This window comes from Penaeus monodon, chromosome 2 (assembly GCF_015228065.2).
Source record: "Penaeus monodon isolate SGIC_2016 chromosome 2, NSTDA_Pmon_1, whole genome shotgun sequence".
NCBI classification, from domain to species: domain Eukaryota; kingdom Metazoa; phylum Arthropoda; class Malacostraca; order Decapoda; family Penaeidae; genus Penaeus; species Penaeus monodon.
This window is the reverse complement of record NC_051387.1, coordinates 8,708,589-8,725,032: the sequence shown is the minus strand read 5'-3', so window position 1 is coordinate 8,725,032 and position 16,444 is coordinate 8,708,589. Positions and strand designations below refer to the sequence as shown.

Genomic DNA, 16,444 nt, shown 5'->3' with positions numbered 1-16,444 from the left:
ACCTCGCCTGCGTCTCACGGCCTGGCGGGGACGAGTTTTCTCCCCGTTAAAAGTGTCTAGGTTCGTAGCCCCGTGTACTCGCACAGAGGGGGAAAAAGCGGGGTCTGGGTAATGGGATTCGCTTGTAGGTATTCGTGTTATTGGGAGGAAAATGTGCTGTTCGCCATAGAGGAATGTTGCTCATAATGGCGGGGTGTCGCTAGTCGCCGGCGTGTGTCAAGATTTTTTTTTGTATATATTCTTTGTAGTTTTTTTATTTATTTATTATATATATGTGTATATATATATATTTTTTCTTTCTTTCTTGATGGGATGGGTGTTCTTTTTTGTGAGTGACACCAGACATTTCTATGCTTTTAAGAAGTGTTTTTGGTGTTGGGTTCTTGTGATGGAAATATATTCATTAGTGTGACGTGTTTATACCGTGGTTTAAAGATAGTCCTTTGATGGACTGGTTTTCGTGTTAATTTTTAGTTTTAACTGTCCATTGGCCCTTCTAATTATCTGCTCATTAGCATGTCCAGCTCTTCATAGCGTCATTGATGGACCTAACACGAAAAAAGTGTCAATTTGCAAGAAAATACTAAACGGAAACACAACTATAGTAAGAATACATAAATTTGATACGAGTTGCCTTAAAGTGTTCTTGGCAAGATGATGTTCGGTTTATTTTTAAGAGATTGATGACCAGAATGATATCTCGGGCATTTCACATTCCATCAACCCATCCGCACAGGCGCTCCACCTTCCCACACCAGCCCTAGCCACTCTCTGACCCACATCCCACTCCCCCCCCCCACCCCCGCCTATCCACCCATCGACCATCCTTCCACCCAGTCATCCACCGCTCATTCACCCACCGACCATCCATCCACCTATCGCCCCTCCACCTCCGCCCATTCACCCACTGCTTATCCACCTACTACCCATCCACTCACCGCCCATCCACCCACCCACACACGCGCCATGGCCCCCTGGTGAGCGAGCGAGGGCATGAGGTCTCGGTTGATGATTATTTCTTACCCATCCGAAAATTTAAAGTCGGTAGAATATAAGTTTGGTTGAGTATAAGGTTGGAGTAATACAAGTTTGGTTGAGTATAAGGTTGGAGTAATATAAGTTTGGTTGAGGATAAGGTTGGTGGGATATAAGTTTGGTTGAGTATAAGGCTGATGGAATATGTGGTCAAAAGGGGAAATGGCTGTTTATTTCGTAATGAATCGATGTTGTCGGATTTTTCCCAATATTTTTTTTTCGTGCGTCGTGATGGTTGTTATTATGGTTAGTCTTGTTTGTGGTTGTGATTGTTATGGTATTATTCTCGCCTTCGTAATTTCCCCCCGTTTGTTCTCATGTGAAAGGGGATTTTGAGGTCGTCTGCTTCGCGCTGTTTCTGTTCTCTTTGTGGACAGAATTCCCTTCATCCTTTCCCATTCCTTCCCATCCTCTCCTTCCCCTCGTCTCTCTCTCCCCTTCCTTCCCCTCCTCTCCTCCTCCATATCCCCTATTCCCCTCTTTTCCCTTCTCCTCCCTCCTCTCCCTTACCCTACCCCCCCCCTCCCTCCCTTCCTCTCGCTGCCCGGACAATGCACGCCGCGAAGGGAGTTTCGGCGATCACTCACGAGAAGATAAATTGCGGGACCTCGCGGCGGCCCGAATCCTACATCCTTCTCGCGAATCGCATCCCGACCGCGAGGAGTGCTGGAAAGGGCGAGGAGCGGGGGAGGGGGGGTGCTGTTTACAGTCTGTCAGGTCTCAGGTCAGAGGCGCCGCGGAGGCGTGTGCACGCGCGCGCGCGCAAGGATTGCCGTTGAGGGTTTCCTGGGTAATTTAGGATGATTAAGTCTTTTTTATGCCCCAGAGAAGGAGGATAAAAAATGAAGAACACAGGTACAGGGACAAGAAGCACTAGGAATGTTGAAATAACACGCTGATATCGGCTTCTCTGCATATTTATGTGCGTTTTCTGAGAATTTTCCAGAGCGCGGTTGTGTTTGTGCAGGCCGCGTTGCCCGAGCGGGTGTTCGTGTGACTCTGCATGCGCCTGCTGCAGTTCATGCTTCCAGCAAACACGGGATGCGGGAATGCAAGGGACGCGCTTTGCCCGCGCGCCGGGCAACGGCGACGGAGGGAAAGCTCGCGGCGCCCCAGACGGGCTGGGGGTAAGGCCGTGTCCGGGAGATCTGCGTTAAGATTTATGCTTTTGCGTTCCTTAATCTTAGCTGGCGATGCTCGGCCCAGTCGCGGCGCCGTAATTTGACGGTTTACGATCATAGCTTTGCCAAAGTACGAGCCGCTCTCACATTAAGGCTCGGACATAAATTATGATAACTGGTCGTATCAGCGGCCAGATTACACCCCCACTGTGCCAAATGGTGGTTGATATTAATTCGAATTTCTTCTTCCTTTTCTCCAGGACCCGCGGGCGCCCCGGAGACCTGGTGGAGGTGATGGTGGCCAGGAGGCGGCGCTGAGGAGGAGGACGACCGGCACAGGAACCGTCTGCGGACTCGGCGGGCGCAGCGGCGGGGGGACCCTCTGCTCGGCCCCCAGGCACGAGGGGGAGGGAAAACGAGCTTTAGCGAGCGAGCGAGCGCGCGCCATGGCGGAGCTCAGCAGCAGACGGCGGCGCTGCAGAGGCAGGCCTTACTTGATCGCCGCGGCGGCCCTGCTGTTGGCGGGGAGCGTATCGTCGATGCCCGCCAGGAATGGTGAGTATTGTGTGACGTCACCGGGAGATGTGGAGGTTGATGTGTGTCGAGAGAACAATGGCTCCCTGCGGCCGAGGGAGTTCGGCCGGTTACGTCATTGCGTATCTGATCCCGGGACGGTGTCGATAAGGACGGATCGCAAGACCAGATTTCTCTTACTGTTCCATAATGTCTTTTAGTACCGACTTATTACGGGGGAAAATAAAATACGGCAGAACATAGTCCCGAATTTCTTTTTGACGAAAATAATTCAAGGATCGGTATCTACTGTGTGATTGAAGTCACTCTTCAATAAATTGGAACAGGTTATTTTCATGTTATTTTATTACTATTTTGTGCTATCGTAGACAGCTGGCGTACGATTGGGTCTAATAAGCAATGGGAGAGAGCGCAGGAGCTACTTGTGGCGCAAGAATTGCAAATAGCCATGTGTGTGTGCGAGAGAGAGAGAGAGAGAGAGAGAGAGAGAGAGAGAGAGAGAGAGAGAGAGAGAGAGAGAGAGAGAGAGAGAGAGAGAGAGAGAGAGAGAGAACATGTGTGAGTGTGAGTGTATGTATGTTGTAGGGGAACGGGGATGCTGGCCGGATGAGTGGCACTTGAATGGTCGTTGCCTGACACTCTTGACCGATCACCAGGCTGCCCAACTCACGCCCACACTCGCGCCCACGTCTATATACCCACCATCTCAGCCTACGCCCACAGAGCCCACGCTTCACACCCGCGCTCTTGATGCATTTCCCTTCGCAGTCTGTCCTCTCATTATTGTAATAATAATTCCCATGCGCCCTTCCACAACGTCGAGAGCTCTTCCGTGGCTCTGATCCGTCCATCTCCTTCTGTCCTTTCCGGTTCCTCCTCTCCCCCTCCCCCTTCTCACCTGTACGTTCACCTGCCCCTTTTTACCCCTTGATTGTCCACCACCTGCCCCTTTCAGCCCTCGACTGCTTGACCTTTCAATTGTACCTTCCCTGACTCGTGACCTCGTGTCCTCCCCGAAACGACTCCTAGGCTATAAACCAAACTTCTTTTTCTAAGGTCTTTCCCCTAAGATTTGCTAGCGACTGATTTTTATATCGTTTTGTCTCGTTGCTGATTTGTTAGGTCTGCTATTTGTGCGTTGATATTGAGATACTTTTCATGTATTATTTTTCTTTATCGTTCTCTCATTTACCTTCACGTGTCCGAGTCTTGTTTAGTCCTCCCTCAAACTATCCTTCCCCCATTCCCTCTTTTCCTTTCTGTTACTCCTGCCTTCTCCCCTCTCCTCCTCTGCCATTTATCCCATCTCTTACCCTACCCTTTCCTTTCCATCTGTCCCTCTACCACTTTACCCTCCTCCTCCCCATGCCGTCTTCCCCTGCACCCCTTTACCCCCCCCCCATTCCGTCTTCCCCTGTACCCCTCCCCCCATTCCGTCTTCCCCTGCACCCCTTTACCCCCCTTACACAAGGTCACCACCTACTGGATAACGACGCCTGGACCCCTCGTAAAGGAGACCTGATCGCAGATTAGCCGATAAGATCACTAAACATTATTTAGGGAACACAATGCTGCAGTCTGCGAGTGCGGGTAAAGCAAGGATGGGTTTACTGTTCCTCCTTCCCCCACCCCCCTCCTCCCTCCTTCTCTCCCTCCTCCATTCTCTTTTCTTTCTTTCATTCTCTCTTTCTCGTAATGTTTTTTTTACCTTTGTTTTTTTCTCTCCGTGGCTGTGTGGCAACCAAGCGCTCTGTCGCCATGGGGTTAGAGATGATTTTGGGGATATCGCTTTATACATGTAACTCGGTGTGTTTGGGGGATCTGCGTGCCCACAAACATTCACCTGGGAACACACACATTCACATACCGGGACAGACTGTTTGCTGTTGTTATTTGTGTACACTCTTCATCTCTCTCTTTCTCTTTCGCCCTCTCCTTCATCCTTCTACTCCCCCCTTCCCCCACTTTCTCTTTCTTGTCTAAATCTTAGTTCCATTCTCACTAATGTTTGCCCCCCCATCTCTCTCTCTCTCTCTCTCTCTATTCCTCTTCTCTCTCTTAACGGGATTCGGGGGAACGATGGCCTCAGGTTTCGATATATAATGTGAAAGGTTGACACTGATTTAGCATCATCTCGGTATCTGTAACTGGCCTGCTGAGCGTGCTTCGAGCGAACTCCATTGTTTGTAAATATAGCGAGGGATGGGGGTGATGTGGGGATGGGGGGATGCAGGCAGAGTGATGGTGCGTCCCGAAAGCGGAGTGAGGATCGTAGCCAGTGAGGTGGTGAGGGAGGGCGGGTGTGTGAGTGACGGGCCGTGTTGGGGATGTGAGACCCCATGTGGTGGGGTCACAGTGGAGAAAGAGGAGGAGGAGGAGGATTGCGGGAAGAGGAGAGGAAGGAGGGGGATTGGTAGGAAGAGGATGAGGGGAAGAGAGGGAAGAGGAGGAGGATTGGTTGGAAGGAGGAGAACGAGGAGAAGGGTCATCCATCACTCCTGGAACGCGGCATGTAATTTGCACCACATTTGAACCTCGCACACGACGGCCCCGCGCGCCGTCCCTTGTCGGACCTCGGCGCCGTTTTGGATGCATCTGGCGAAGATGCTGACGGTGCTGACGTTTCCCCAAGTTGTGCCCGTGTGTGGCCCGGTGTTCCTCCACGCTCGCCCACGAACTTGACACTAGAGCCGTTCCGATTTCTGTGACGTCTCTAGTAACTCCTCACTACGCACGATCTCCTCACGCCCGCGAAGACTCTGCGCCGCCTCCCCACGCCCGCGGAGAGTGATAGGGCTGGCGCGCAGGTGGACCAATTTGTCAGTTTAGCGGGCAGTTGACAGTGGGCCATTAAGGATAATTTGTCAGATCAAGGCTGGAGCATCAGTTAATTAGTCGGTACGAGGATTTTATCCCGAGTCAGTCTGGAAGAGGAAGAGGAGGAGGAGGAGGAGGGGCAGGAGGGTGGAGGTGGAGGAGGAGGTTGGTACGGCAGAGGAGGGGGAGGGGGAGGAGGGGGAGAAGGGAAGGAGGGAGGGGACGATAATGTGTGGAATGTGAGGAACTGGATTGTGGCGCTCGTCGATTCTCCTAAAGATTATTTTTTTATGTGTTCTGGTTAATCAAGTATCGGTACTTCCTATTTGGGAGGGAACCCCGGGCTGGTGCTCTATGTCCTCGCGGCGGCGACGACTTGGCTTGGGACACCGAAATGGACTTAGTGGCTGCTGGATGCGTGAGACGAGCGTGTGTGGTGTGTGTGTGTGTGTGTGTGTGTGTGTGTGTTGTGTGTGTGTGTGTGTGTGTGTGTGTGTGTGGTGGGGTGTGGTGTGTGGTGTTTGTGTAGTGGTGGGAGTGGTGAGTGGAGTGAGTGAGTGAATGAGTGTTTGAGTGAGAGTGTGTGTGAGAATGAGAGAGAGAGAGAGAGAGAGAGATGAGAGGCTTTGGCTGGACGGAAGGCGGTAGCCCTGGAAGAAGGGGTCCACTCGTACAGTCTCGGCAACGGACTTCGAGTCTTATGCAGTCCACGCCGAAGGTCGAATCTCGCGCCGCATCGACTTAATGTATTCAGGAACTTCTTTGGAGATGGCAGTCAATTGCTCTTAAGTTTCGTAGAGGGTTGTTGCGGAGAAGACGTCGAAGAAGAAGAAGAGGAAGAACGAGGCGGAGGAGGAAGAAGAAGAAAAAGAAGAACAAAGTGGAGGAGGTGGAGAAGAAGAAAAAGAAGAACAGAGTGGAGGAGGCGGAGAAGAAGAAGAAGAAAGAGGAGGAGGAAGGGGAGCAGGAACAAGAGGTGGAGGAAGAAGAAGAAGGGAGTGGAGGAAGAGAAAATGGAATGGGAAAGCGGGGAGTGTGGGAAAGGGAAGGGTAAGGTAAGGGGCGAAAGGGAAAGGAAAGGGAAAGACAAGAATGGAAAGAAAATGGAGGAGTAGGGAAATACGGGAAGGCAAGGAAGAGGAAAGGAAAAGAGAGAGGGGAGGGCCATGAAGGGAGGTGTGTGGGGGGGAGCGAGGGTGGAGTATAAGGGTAGGCGGCGGTGGAGGAGGGAAGAGGAGGGGAGGGAAGGGGAGACAGATCAAAGAAATGGGAGTGTTTGCCAAAGGAGTTAGACGGGACGAGGCCTTTTTCATGTGCGTGCGTGCGTGTGCGTGACTTTGCCCATAGCTGTGTGTCATGACGAAGCGTGGGGAGATGAGACGAGTCAATATTGGGAGAGCTCGAAGTGGGAAGTTTAAAGGGGGTCATGAGAGCTCGAAGAGGGATCTGGGAGGCGTAGAGAGAGACCGACAAAAAAGATAGATAGATATTGATAGACAGAGAAAGATAAAGAAGAGGGCAGTGGGCACTGTAATGTGTGTGTGTGTGTGTGTGGGTGGGTGGGTGGGTGAGTAAATGAGTGAATGAGTGAATGAGTGGGTGAGTGAGTGAGTGAGTGAGTGAGTGAGTGAGTGAGAGAGAGAGAGAGAGAGAGAGAGAGAGAGAGAGAGAGAGAGAGAGAGAGAGAGAGAGAGAGAGAGAGAGAGAGAGAGAAAGAAGGAGAAAGGGAGAGGAGCAACGGTGCTGTAATAGAGAGAGAGCGCGAGAGCGAAGGCAAGTGACGGCCGTGCGAATCGCAGGCGAAGGGAGGCCAAAGGCGTGCTGGCTGATATCACGGCCTTGATCCCGCACTCGGAGGTGGGTGGGGTGCGCCGCCCATTCATTCCTGGAGCCTCGGGCCGCCCAGGAGGAGCAAGGTGGGTGGCGGGCGGGCGGCGGTGGTAATTATCCAGACTCAGACCCCGTCCTGCTTGGCTGGAGGATCGGACAGGCTGGGGAAGGAAGAGGAGGAGGAGGAGGAGGAGGAGGAAGAGGAAAGGACTAGGGTAGGAAGGGAAGAGGAAGAGGAAAAGGCTCGATGAAGAAGAGGAAGAGGAATAGAAGAGAGCTGGGGAAGGAAGAGGAATAAGAGGAGGAGGAGGAGGAGGAAGAGGAGAAAAAAGGAGACGCACCGAGCGAGGCACGGCCCTTAGCACGCTCGGGGGGAAAAAAGTTGATGGATTGAATATAGTGGCGAGAGTATGACTTATATAGACCACGCTAAGGCAATAACATGTGTTCTTACTTTTCTTACGATGCGACTAGACATTATATCAATTCCCAGTGATAAGCGAAGGGCGAAGAGAACAGAGCACGATCTCCATCGTGGCTTCGTAGCGTGCGGCGTGGAAATATCTGTGAATATCTCTGGCCGGGATGTGCGTTCGGCGCGGCTGTCGGCTTCGGGTAGAGCCGGGCGAACCTCTTGCGCTGATGATTCGTGCTGGCTTCAGGCTATTTTGACTCCCTCCTCTCCCCTCTCCTTCCCCTCCTCTCCTCCTCTCCTTGGCTCCTCACCATGCGTTCTTTCGACCCTCTCCTTCACAGCAACACTCGTACCTCTTTCCCTCCCCCTCTTCCCTCTTTCCTTCCTCCTTCCTTCCTCCCTTCTCGTCCCCTACCTCTCCTACCTCCCTCCTTCCCCTCCCCTCCTCCTCCTCTACCTCTCTTCCTCTTCTCCAACCCCTCCTCCTCTCCCCCTCTCTCCCTACCTACCCGTCACCTGCCTAGATAACACATCTCGAGGAAAAAAGTTTCAAGTCAAGATCGAGACGAGACCGCTTTACGTGTATACATCTTGAGTGACGCCCGTGCGTCCACACACTCCGGCGCCCGTCCCGCCCTTCCTGCCAGGCCTGCCGCCAACTCGCCCTAGGCCTACTGGCATTCTGGGTCTTAGTTCCAGTCCTGTGCTACGACGAGCTGTACTCCTAGAACATCGTAGTCGATGGAGTCACTCTGCATTGCGAGTTGATTACAATACTGTCTTCTAGTAATCCTAATCTATTATCATGTTATAGTTGGTGCTTCTGTCTATAGATATATATATATATATATATATATATATATAATGCCGTTTCAATGCTTAGTGAGATGCCTACCTGTAGTTAATTTGGAAATGTGATGTAGACCCATGGAATTAACGGAGTTTTGCTTTCGTATAAAATGGGGTGAATTTCTGTTGGCAAGAGCAAGAGATAAAGCAGGTCGTTTTAACCATGTAGGTGTAGTGTCAGTAGCAGACGTGGTTGGTCGTGGTTCCCAATCCCTCTCTCGTGCGTACCTCATATTCCACGTGATTGCGGGCACGTTTCTGCTCGAAGAGTAAGGAAAATGCTTAAATTCCTTGCTGATGTAAACACGGCGTTTGGGCCGCTAACAAGAGGGGGCGGAAGGTGGCTGTGGGGGGAGCGAGTGGGTGGCCGAGGGGGGAGGGGGTTCGTGGGCGCGTGGCAGCACATGTTCCTGCAGTTCTTCTCCGACCCCCTTGTCCCCTTCCCCCCCCCCCCACAAGGCATGCGGAGGGGGGGGAGGAAGCAGCCGTCAGCATGTCGAGGTCGAGGTCGTGAATCTCAAATATGCAGCGTGCGTGACCCTGTCCCAGCCGTGAGCCCTGCGATTCCTCGTTCCCCTCTCCACCTCGCTTCCTCCTCCTCCTCCTCCTCTCTCTTCTTCCCATCCTCGACATTTCCCCACTTCCCCTCTCCCTTTCAATCCCCTCTCCCTCCTCCCCTCCTTCATTACGATTTGCCCCTTGCCTTCGTATCCTGTTTCAGGCTACTCCTCTTCCTCCTCTCGTCTCGCGTCTCTCCCTCCCTTCCCCATCTCTCCTCTATGCTCCTCGCTGTCCTGCGCAGGTGTAATCTCCTGGTTCTTCTCAGCGACGTGCCTGTGTCTTATGGCTACTTAACTTCCTTATTTATGTATTTGTGTGCGAGTGATTGTCCGTTTCTTCCACCTTAACGCACATGTGTACTTGCCTGTTTTTCTTCTGTTAGCCAATAAATTCTTAATATATTTTCCACGTACCCACACCAGTTCCTTCCCTCGCCATACCCGGCAATGCAGTTTTGCTTCTTCCTCCTTCCTCCTCCCTTCTCCCCCCCCTCCCCCCCTCCCAACACACACGAAAAGAGCGTTACGCCGTCCTTCGCGAACACACAAGGGTGAGATTTCCTTGCTCACGAAGGGAGCGTTCGACCATCCATGCTCGCGTGGGTTATTACTTTCGGCAATCGGCGTGAGAAATTTCGAGTATTTCTGATGGGCAGCTGGTCCTTGGCGAGGGGTTGGGGGAGGAGGGGTAGGTGGGGGAGGGGAAAGAGGCAGAGGGGCAGAAAGGTAAAATAAATTATCTTAAGAATAGATCACAGGCTGAGGGGAAGGAAGGAGGGAGAGAGAGAGAGAGAGAGAGAGAGAGAGAGAGTAGAGAGAGAGAGAGAGTAGAGAGAGAGAGAGAGTAGAGAGAGAGAGAGAGAGAGAGAGAGAGAGAGAGAGAGAGAATGAGGGAGAGAGAGAGAGAAGAAAGAATAAAGAAGACAGACAGACAGACAGGCAGGCAGGCGATAACAGAGAGAGGAAAGGAGGGTCACGGTGAAATCGTCCTTAATGAACTTCAAAAAGCTATTACTGTCAAGAGATAGCGCTAATCTCTCTTTACATCTTTCAAACCATCATTATCCGTGGTTGTTCCCCCATTTACACCTCGTCACCGGCCTTGTTATGATCGTCCTTTTTAATTGTCACTTTTAACTGTTACAGTTTTTGAGATCGTTTGTCATTGTTGTTATATTGTATTACGCAATCTTACGCGATCTTGCTGCTGTGGTTATTCCGGCGGTCGCTGCGGCTATTAATAAATTTTCGTGGCGTTAATGTATTCATGATAACAAAGAAGAACGGAATAAATAAATTTGTAGTGACAGAAATTATTACCAGCTTAATAGAAGTTTTTTTTTCTTTTCCCATCCTTTTTTTTTATATCATTTTTTTGCTGCTCGAACAACCCCTTGTCTTCATTAGGCCGGGACTTTCATCCCATTCTTCTCTCTCTCTCTCTCTCTCTCTCTCTCTCTCTCTCTCTCTCTCTCTCTCTCTCTCTCTCTCTCTCTCTCTCTCTCTCTCTCTCTCTCTCTCTCTCTCTCTCTCTCTCATGCCGATATTTTTTTCATTGTCGTTGTTTTGTCGTTTTTTTTTTTTATCGGATGGTCGAGTGTTCCCCCGCGCCGCCCTCGTTTTCTCTGTAAATTACCATAATCTTGTAGATCTGTGGGGCGTGATTTGTCGAGATTTACACATCCCAGAACCATTTATCTTTTGTACGGCGAGACATGTGTTTTTGTTGTTTGTTTGTGTTGTTTGTGTTGTTTGTGTTGTATGTTTGTCTGGGTCGCATTTTGGTCGAAGGTGTTTTTAGTGATTTTGATTTTAAAGAAACGGATACGGACAGTAATGGCCGAGAAAATGGTTGTGATTGTAGCGGAATAGGAGATGATAATAACGATAAATGGCAAAAGTAAAAACATTCACAATAGAGAAAAATATTCACAATATAACACAGTGATAAATCCTGGCAAGGGTAATGGTGATGATAGTCATAATGATAGATAACACCAACGGTGCTGTGGTGATCTAGACACTTATCAATTATATTCCCACTGTAGGGAAATCCTGTTCCTGATATCACGACAAGTTGCTATTTCTAAAATTACACTATGCGGCGGCCATAAGACGCTTCATGGCGCTTCATAAACACATCTCTCGCTGAAGATTCTCTTTTTCTCTTTCTCTCTCTTTCTTTCTCTCGTTCTCTCTTTCCTTTCTCTCGTTCTCTCTTTCTTTCTCTCTTTCTTTCTTTCTCTCTTCCTTTTCCTCTCTCTCTCTCTCTCTCTCTCTCTCTCTCTCTCTCTCTCTCTCTCTCTCCCTCCCTCCCTCTCTCCCTCCCTCCCTCCCTCCCTCCCTCTCCAATGAATGCGTGCGTTTATTGTTGAAAGAAGCGTGTGTTGTTAGGGTGATTAGACTGTCTGTCTGTCTGTTTTTTATTTTTATTTTTTTATTTATTATTATTATTTTATTTTATTTTTTTTTTTGGGGGGGGTGTTACAGTTTTTCTTTCTCCTTTTTTTCTCGATTTTCTGTTTCTTTCCTGTCCTTTGTCCGTTTTTTTAAGCTTTCCATTCCACTTTCTCTTCCTTTTGCTTTCCTTTTCTCGCTGTCTTTAGCTTTCCTATCTTTTATCATCCCATCGCTCCTGTCTCTCCTTGCGTCTATGTGGCTCTCCCTGTTTACTTCCTGTTTCTCTCTCTCTCTCTCTCTCTCTCTCTCTCTCTCTCTCTCTCTCTCTCTCTCTCTCTCTCTCTCTCTCTCTCTCTCTCTTCTCTCTTTCTTTTTTATCATCTCGAGGAGGAAAGGGATGTGGGGGGAAGGAGTGGGGAGGGGAGGGAAGGGGAGGGGAGGAGGGGAAGACCTCGAGGAAGAGTGACAGAGCCACCCACGCGGGCGTCACCGGGCCGCCCGCGCGCCCACCATGACGTGCAGATGTGTGGGTGTGGGAGATATTAAATTATGATCTGAAGAGGGAAAGGAGGGACGCAGGAGAGACGCACCAACAGTGAGAAAATTGGACGAAGAAGAAAATCGATGGGCAGTTGTCCTGAGGAGTCGAAGGCAGAGGAGGAAGGAGGAAGAAGAGGGGGATGTAGGAGGAGGAGGAGGAAGGAGGATGTAGGAAAAATCGAGGAGGAGGAGGAGGAAGGTGGATGTAGGAGAAAGTGAGGAGGAGGAGGAGCAGGAGCAGGAGCAGGTTAAGCATTGCTATCTGTTAATTAATCTTTTCTTCTTCCTCACTGTTGTCTTATCTGTGTTTGCTTCTTTCCTTTCTCCTAATTTTCTCTTTCTCTTCGGCTCTTCAACATTTCCTGATTTCCCTCGACGTCAGAAATGAATAAACAAAACAAGAAAGTTTATGTTTCCCATTCGGCAAAGAAAATACAGGTGCTCTGATTGTGGCAGGTGTGGGGAGGGGAGGCAGATAGGGAGGGAAAGGAAGGGAAGGGAAGGGAAGGGAAGGGAAGGGAAGGGAAGGGAGGGGAAAGGAAGGGAAAGGGAAGGGAAAGGAAAGGAAAGGAAGGGAGGGGAGGGAAGGGAAGGAGGGAGTGAGATAGGTAGGTAGGGGAGGGAGGGAAGAGAGGGAGTTTAGGGAGGTAAGGGAGGGAGTGAGGAGGGAAGGAAAGAATTATTTGCATGGTTGATAGTCTTGCAAAGTGCTTGGTGTAACGTTGTGCGTGCGTGCGTGTGTTTGCGTCAGTTGCTTGAAGCTTGCCACGCATTTTCTTTTTTTTGTTCGTTCCGTGACATGTGGCGTTAAATTGTCTTGCGTCGCCGAGTCCCAGCTTGACGAGCTCTGTGTTTATCCTTTCAATCTTCATTATATGTTTTTCTAACGGTCTTTGTGGACCGCTTTGTGATTTTCTGCTTTATGGTGTTGATAAGAATTACGGGATTCGTCGTCATTCGTTTTATGTATTCTTTTTTATTTATTTCATTTTTTGTTTGTTTTATTCTTTGTTTTATGATTGTCTTCAGATTTTTAAAATATTATCACCGTTCAACCGTTTTCATGAATTTTCGTTTCATCTTTTACTTCGAAACCGAAAATTTGATGTACTCTACGGGCCTATTATGCCACGTTTCGTTGCTTCCGTCGTTAATTTAGTTTTATTTCGCCGGACATGTAATTAAACCTAGCCTTTGAGTCGGCGGGATTTGAAAGCTAGTTAAAAAAAATGTCGCCTCTCGTCCCCTCTGGCAGCTGATTGATGAAGAAACCGAAGACGCGACAGCTCGGCACCGCCGCCTAATTCCCGGCCGCCCAAACTCGATCACTCCCTTCGAAAACCTTCCCGATAAGTCCCGCGTGAAACGTTAATCCTCTCCTCTCACAGAGTCAACCCGATCCTAATCCCTCGAGTGAAAATATAGAGGCCGGAGGTCGTGGAGAGGGGATCTGGAATAGGCTCTAATCCCCTTAACTCTTAATCTCGTCCAAACAGGCCCCGAAGCGTCCCCCGCGCGGATTCTCTTCCCGCGATGCTCACTTGTTCCGTGGGTCGCATACCGCTAACGTTCGTCGGCGGCCGGAATTTTTATGGATCCGCTATTTGTTTTACTTGCTCGGGAAGGACAATGTGTGTGTCTATATTCGTTAATCCCGTAACGGCTTCTGAGACTGTTTGAGGAGGGAGTAAGTGATGGCGCCGCGGGTCTGTTTCTTTGGACCGCTGTCGTTCAGATTTGGTTAATGTTTCGTATGGGTGATGGTGGTGCATGAATCGTTATAGTTGATATTGCAGATTGCGTTGATGTTTATATGTTTATTTATATATATATTGGGACTTGCCGAAAATATATTGTTATTCAACTTCTTAGCACTACGTCGTTGTTTGATGTTTGCGCCAATGAAAATCACTTCTGTTTTTGTTTTACAAGATTATTGTGGCTTCGCTGAAGTGTTTGACACCTCGCCTCTCCCTCTCCTTCCCTTCCCCCTCTTCCCCCCTCCTTCCCCCTCCCCCTCCCCCTTCTTTCGTCCTCCCCCCCCCTCCCCTTCTCGTGGGCAATTCACAGACGTCAGAGCGACACCTCAGGCCCACACGAGTGCCTACCGCGACCGCAGTATCTGTCCCTTCACTGCGGCCCCAGACCCTTGTTTACGCCAGACAACCGCGTGGCTTCATGTGGCCGTCATCTGCCGGGGCCTCCGTTTTTCCCTCCTCCCCTTTCCTCCCGTCTCCGTTTGTCTCCTTCTAGCTGTCGATATTCCCTTGGTGGACAAATCCTCATTAGCGTCATATATATATATTATGTATATATATTATATAATATATAAAATATATATAGATATATATAATATATAAATATATAGATATAAATAATATATAATATAGATATATATAGATATATATAGATATATATAATATAAATATATATAGATATATATAATATATAAATATATAGAGATATAAATAATATATGATATAGATATATATATAATATATTATATATATAATATATATATATTATATAATATATATATATATATATAATATATATATATATATAATATATATTATATATTTATATATATAATATATATATATATATATTATATATATACATAATATATATATATATATATATATATATATTAATATATATAATATAATATATATATATAATATATATATATATATATATATAATGGAATGGTAAAGTGGCATACATTATATGATAGAGAGGAAATTGCGTTGATAGACAAATGTATGATAGACAGACAACATTCACTATATCCTGCAGTTCATTAAGTGTTATTTCACCTTTCCGGAGCATCAGCCACATAGTAATATGATCCGGATAAAGAAAATAATTATCGTCCTCCCGGAGCGAATCTTAACCGTACTGTCCCTTCGTCGGCCTTAAAACGGACACCGAACTGATCAAAACAAAAGCGAAATCCTATCTTTTTTTCGAGTGTTCGTCTCCCCTGGGGCGCGGGGGGGGGGGGGGGGGCGGAGGTCCAGAGCATCTCGGGTGGCACTGACCTGGCATCACCTCCCCCCCCCCCCCCACCTCTTCCTCATGTGGAGCCTTGTACTGTACTTACTGTTTTATTTTATTTGTTTGTTTTGCTTGTTTTTACTGTCTTTTTCCTGTCCTCCCCTCTCCCCTCCCTCCCGTCCCCGGAATTTCTTCTCCTTTTTGCTTTTTTCTTTCTCTCTTTTTCTATTCCCCCCCCTCATATTTCCCCTCCTTTTCTCTACACTTCTCCCCCCTCCCTCCTCCTCTCTACACTTCTCCCCCCTCCCTCCTCCTCTCTTTCTCTCCTCTCCCTCTGTTCTTCCCCTCTTCCCCACCCTTTTCTTCTCTTCGTCCTCCTCTTCTCTCCGTCCTCCTCTTCCCTCCATCCTCAGCCTCCTCGACTCCTGCTGGGTGCGGTGGGGTCAGGTCAGGCAGGGTCTGCGAGAGGCCACCAGGGGGTCGCCACCCCCCTCGTGTGACCCCCGGGCGAGTCGCGGTCCGGCTCCCCGTCCTCCGCTCTGACGTCGCGGTGTCGTTTTGCTTGTTAATAGCGGGGACGTCGAGCTCGTTAGTGGCGGAGGTCGAGGGAAAACCCGGCCGCTGTTGCCACGGTGTATCGGTGCCGCGTTGAAGTGATTGTCGGTCGTACTTGGTATTCTTAGGTATATAGGTTTATACTTTTTTTTTTTTTTAAGATTGCCTCCCAGTGAGGGTCATTTTGTTATCTGATAACGTCGGAAATATTAATGATCAATCGTCAGGGCCATCTTTTGTCAGGACAAATTAATGATTCGGTCTTTTTTTTTTTTTTTAGATAGTGTGACTACCAAATTAACGCCCCACCCCCTTCCGCTCCATCCCTATCTCTCTCTCTCTCTCTCTCTCTCTCTCTCTCTCTCTCTCTCTCTCTCTCTCTCTCCCCTCTCTCTCTCTCTCTCTCCCTCCCCCTCCCTCTCTCTCTCTCCTCCCTCCCTCCCTCTCTCTCTCCTCCCTCCCTCCCTCTCCCTCTCCCTCTCCCTCTCCCTCTCCACCTCCCCCCTCTCTCTCTCTTTATAAGGTGCACAGTTCGACCCCGATCTGCCTCACTTGCTAGACCTTGATACTAGCCTTTAAGATCCCATAAGGACGACAGACATGTGGGTGTGATGCGGAGGCTCGAGCAGGTATTAACAGTGTGCTCTGTAGGCTGCCACCCGGACACCTGCTGGTACTCTGAGCTGATGGCGGTGCCTCTGAATGGTGCCTCTCTTACCTTTCTAGTGTTCGGTCTCGCTTTGGATGTCGGTAAGAAATAGCTTTTGTTGTGATTGCGTTTTCGCTAC

At 49.0% G+C, this 16,444-nt stretch overlaps 1 protein-coding gene across 1 annotated transcript in view; it reads left to right on the top strand.

The window, feature by feature from the left end:
- Positions 1 to 2,399: 2,399 nt before the first annotated feature.
- LOC119580946 (fibroblast growth factor receptor 2-like) overlaps positions 2,400 to 16,444 on the top strand; it is a 27,287-nt gene continuing 13,242 nt past the window's right edge. The window contains 1 exon segment of the mRNA XM_037929195.1: positions 2,400 to 2,711. Coding sequence (XP_037785123.1) covers positions 2,603 to 2,711 — 109 coding nt within the window. The 5' untranslated portion in view covers positions 2,400 to 2,602.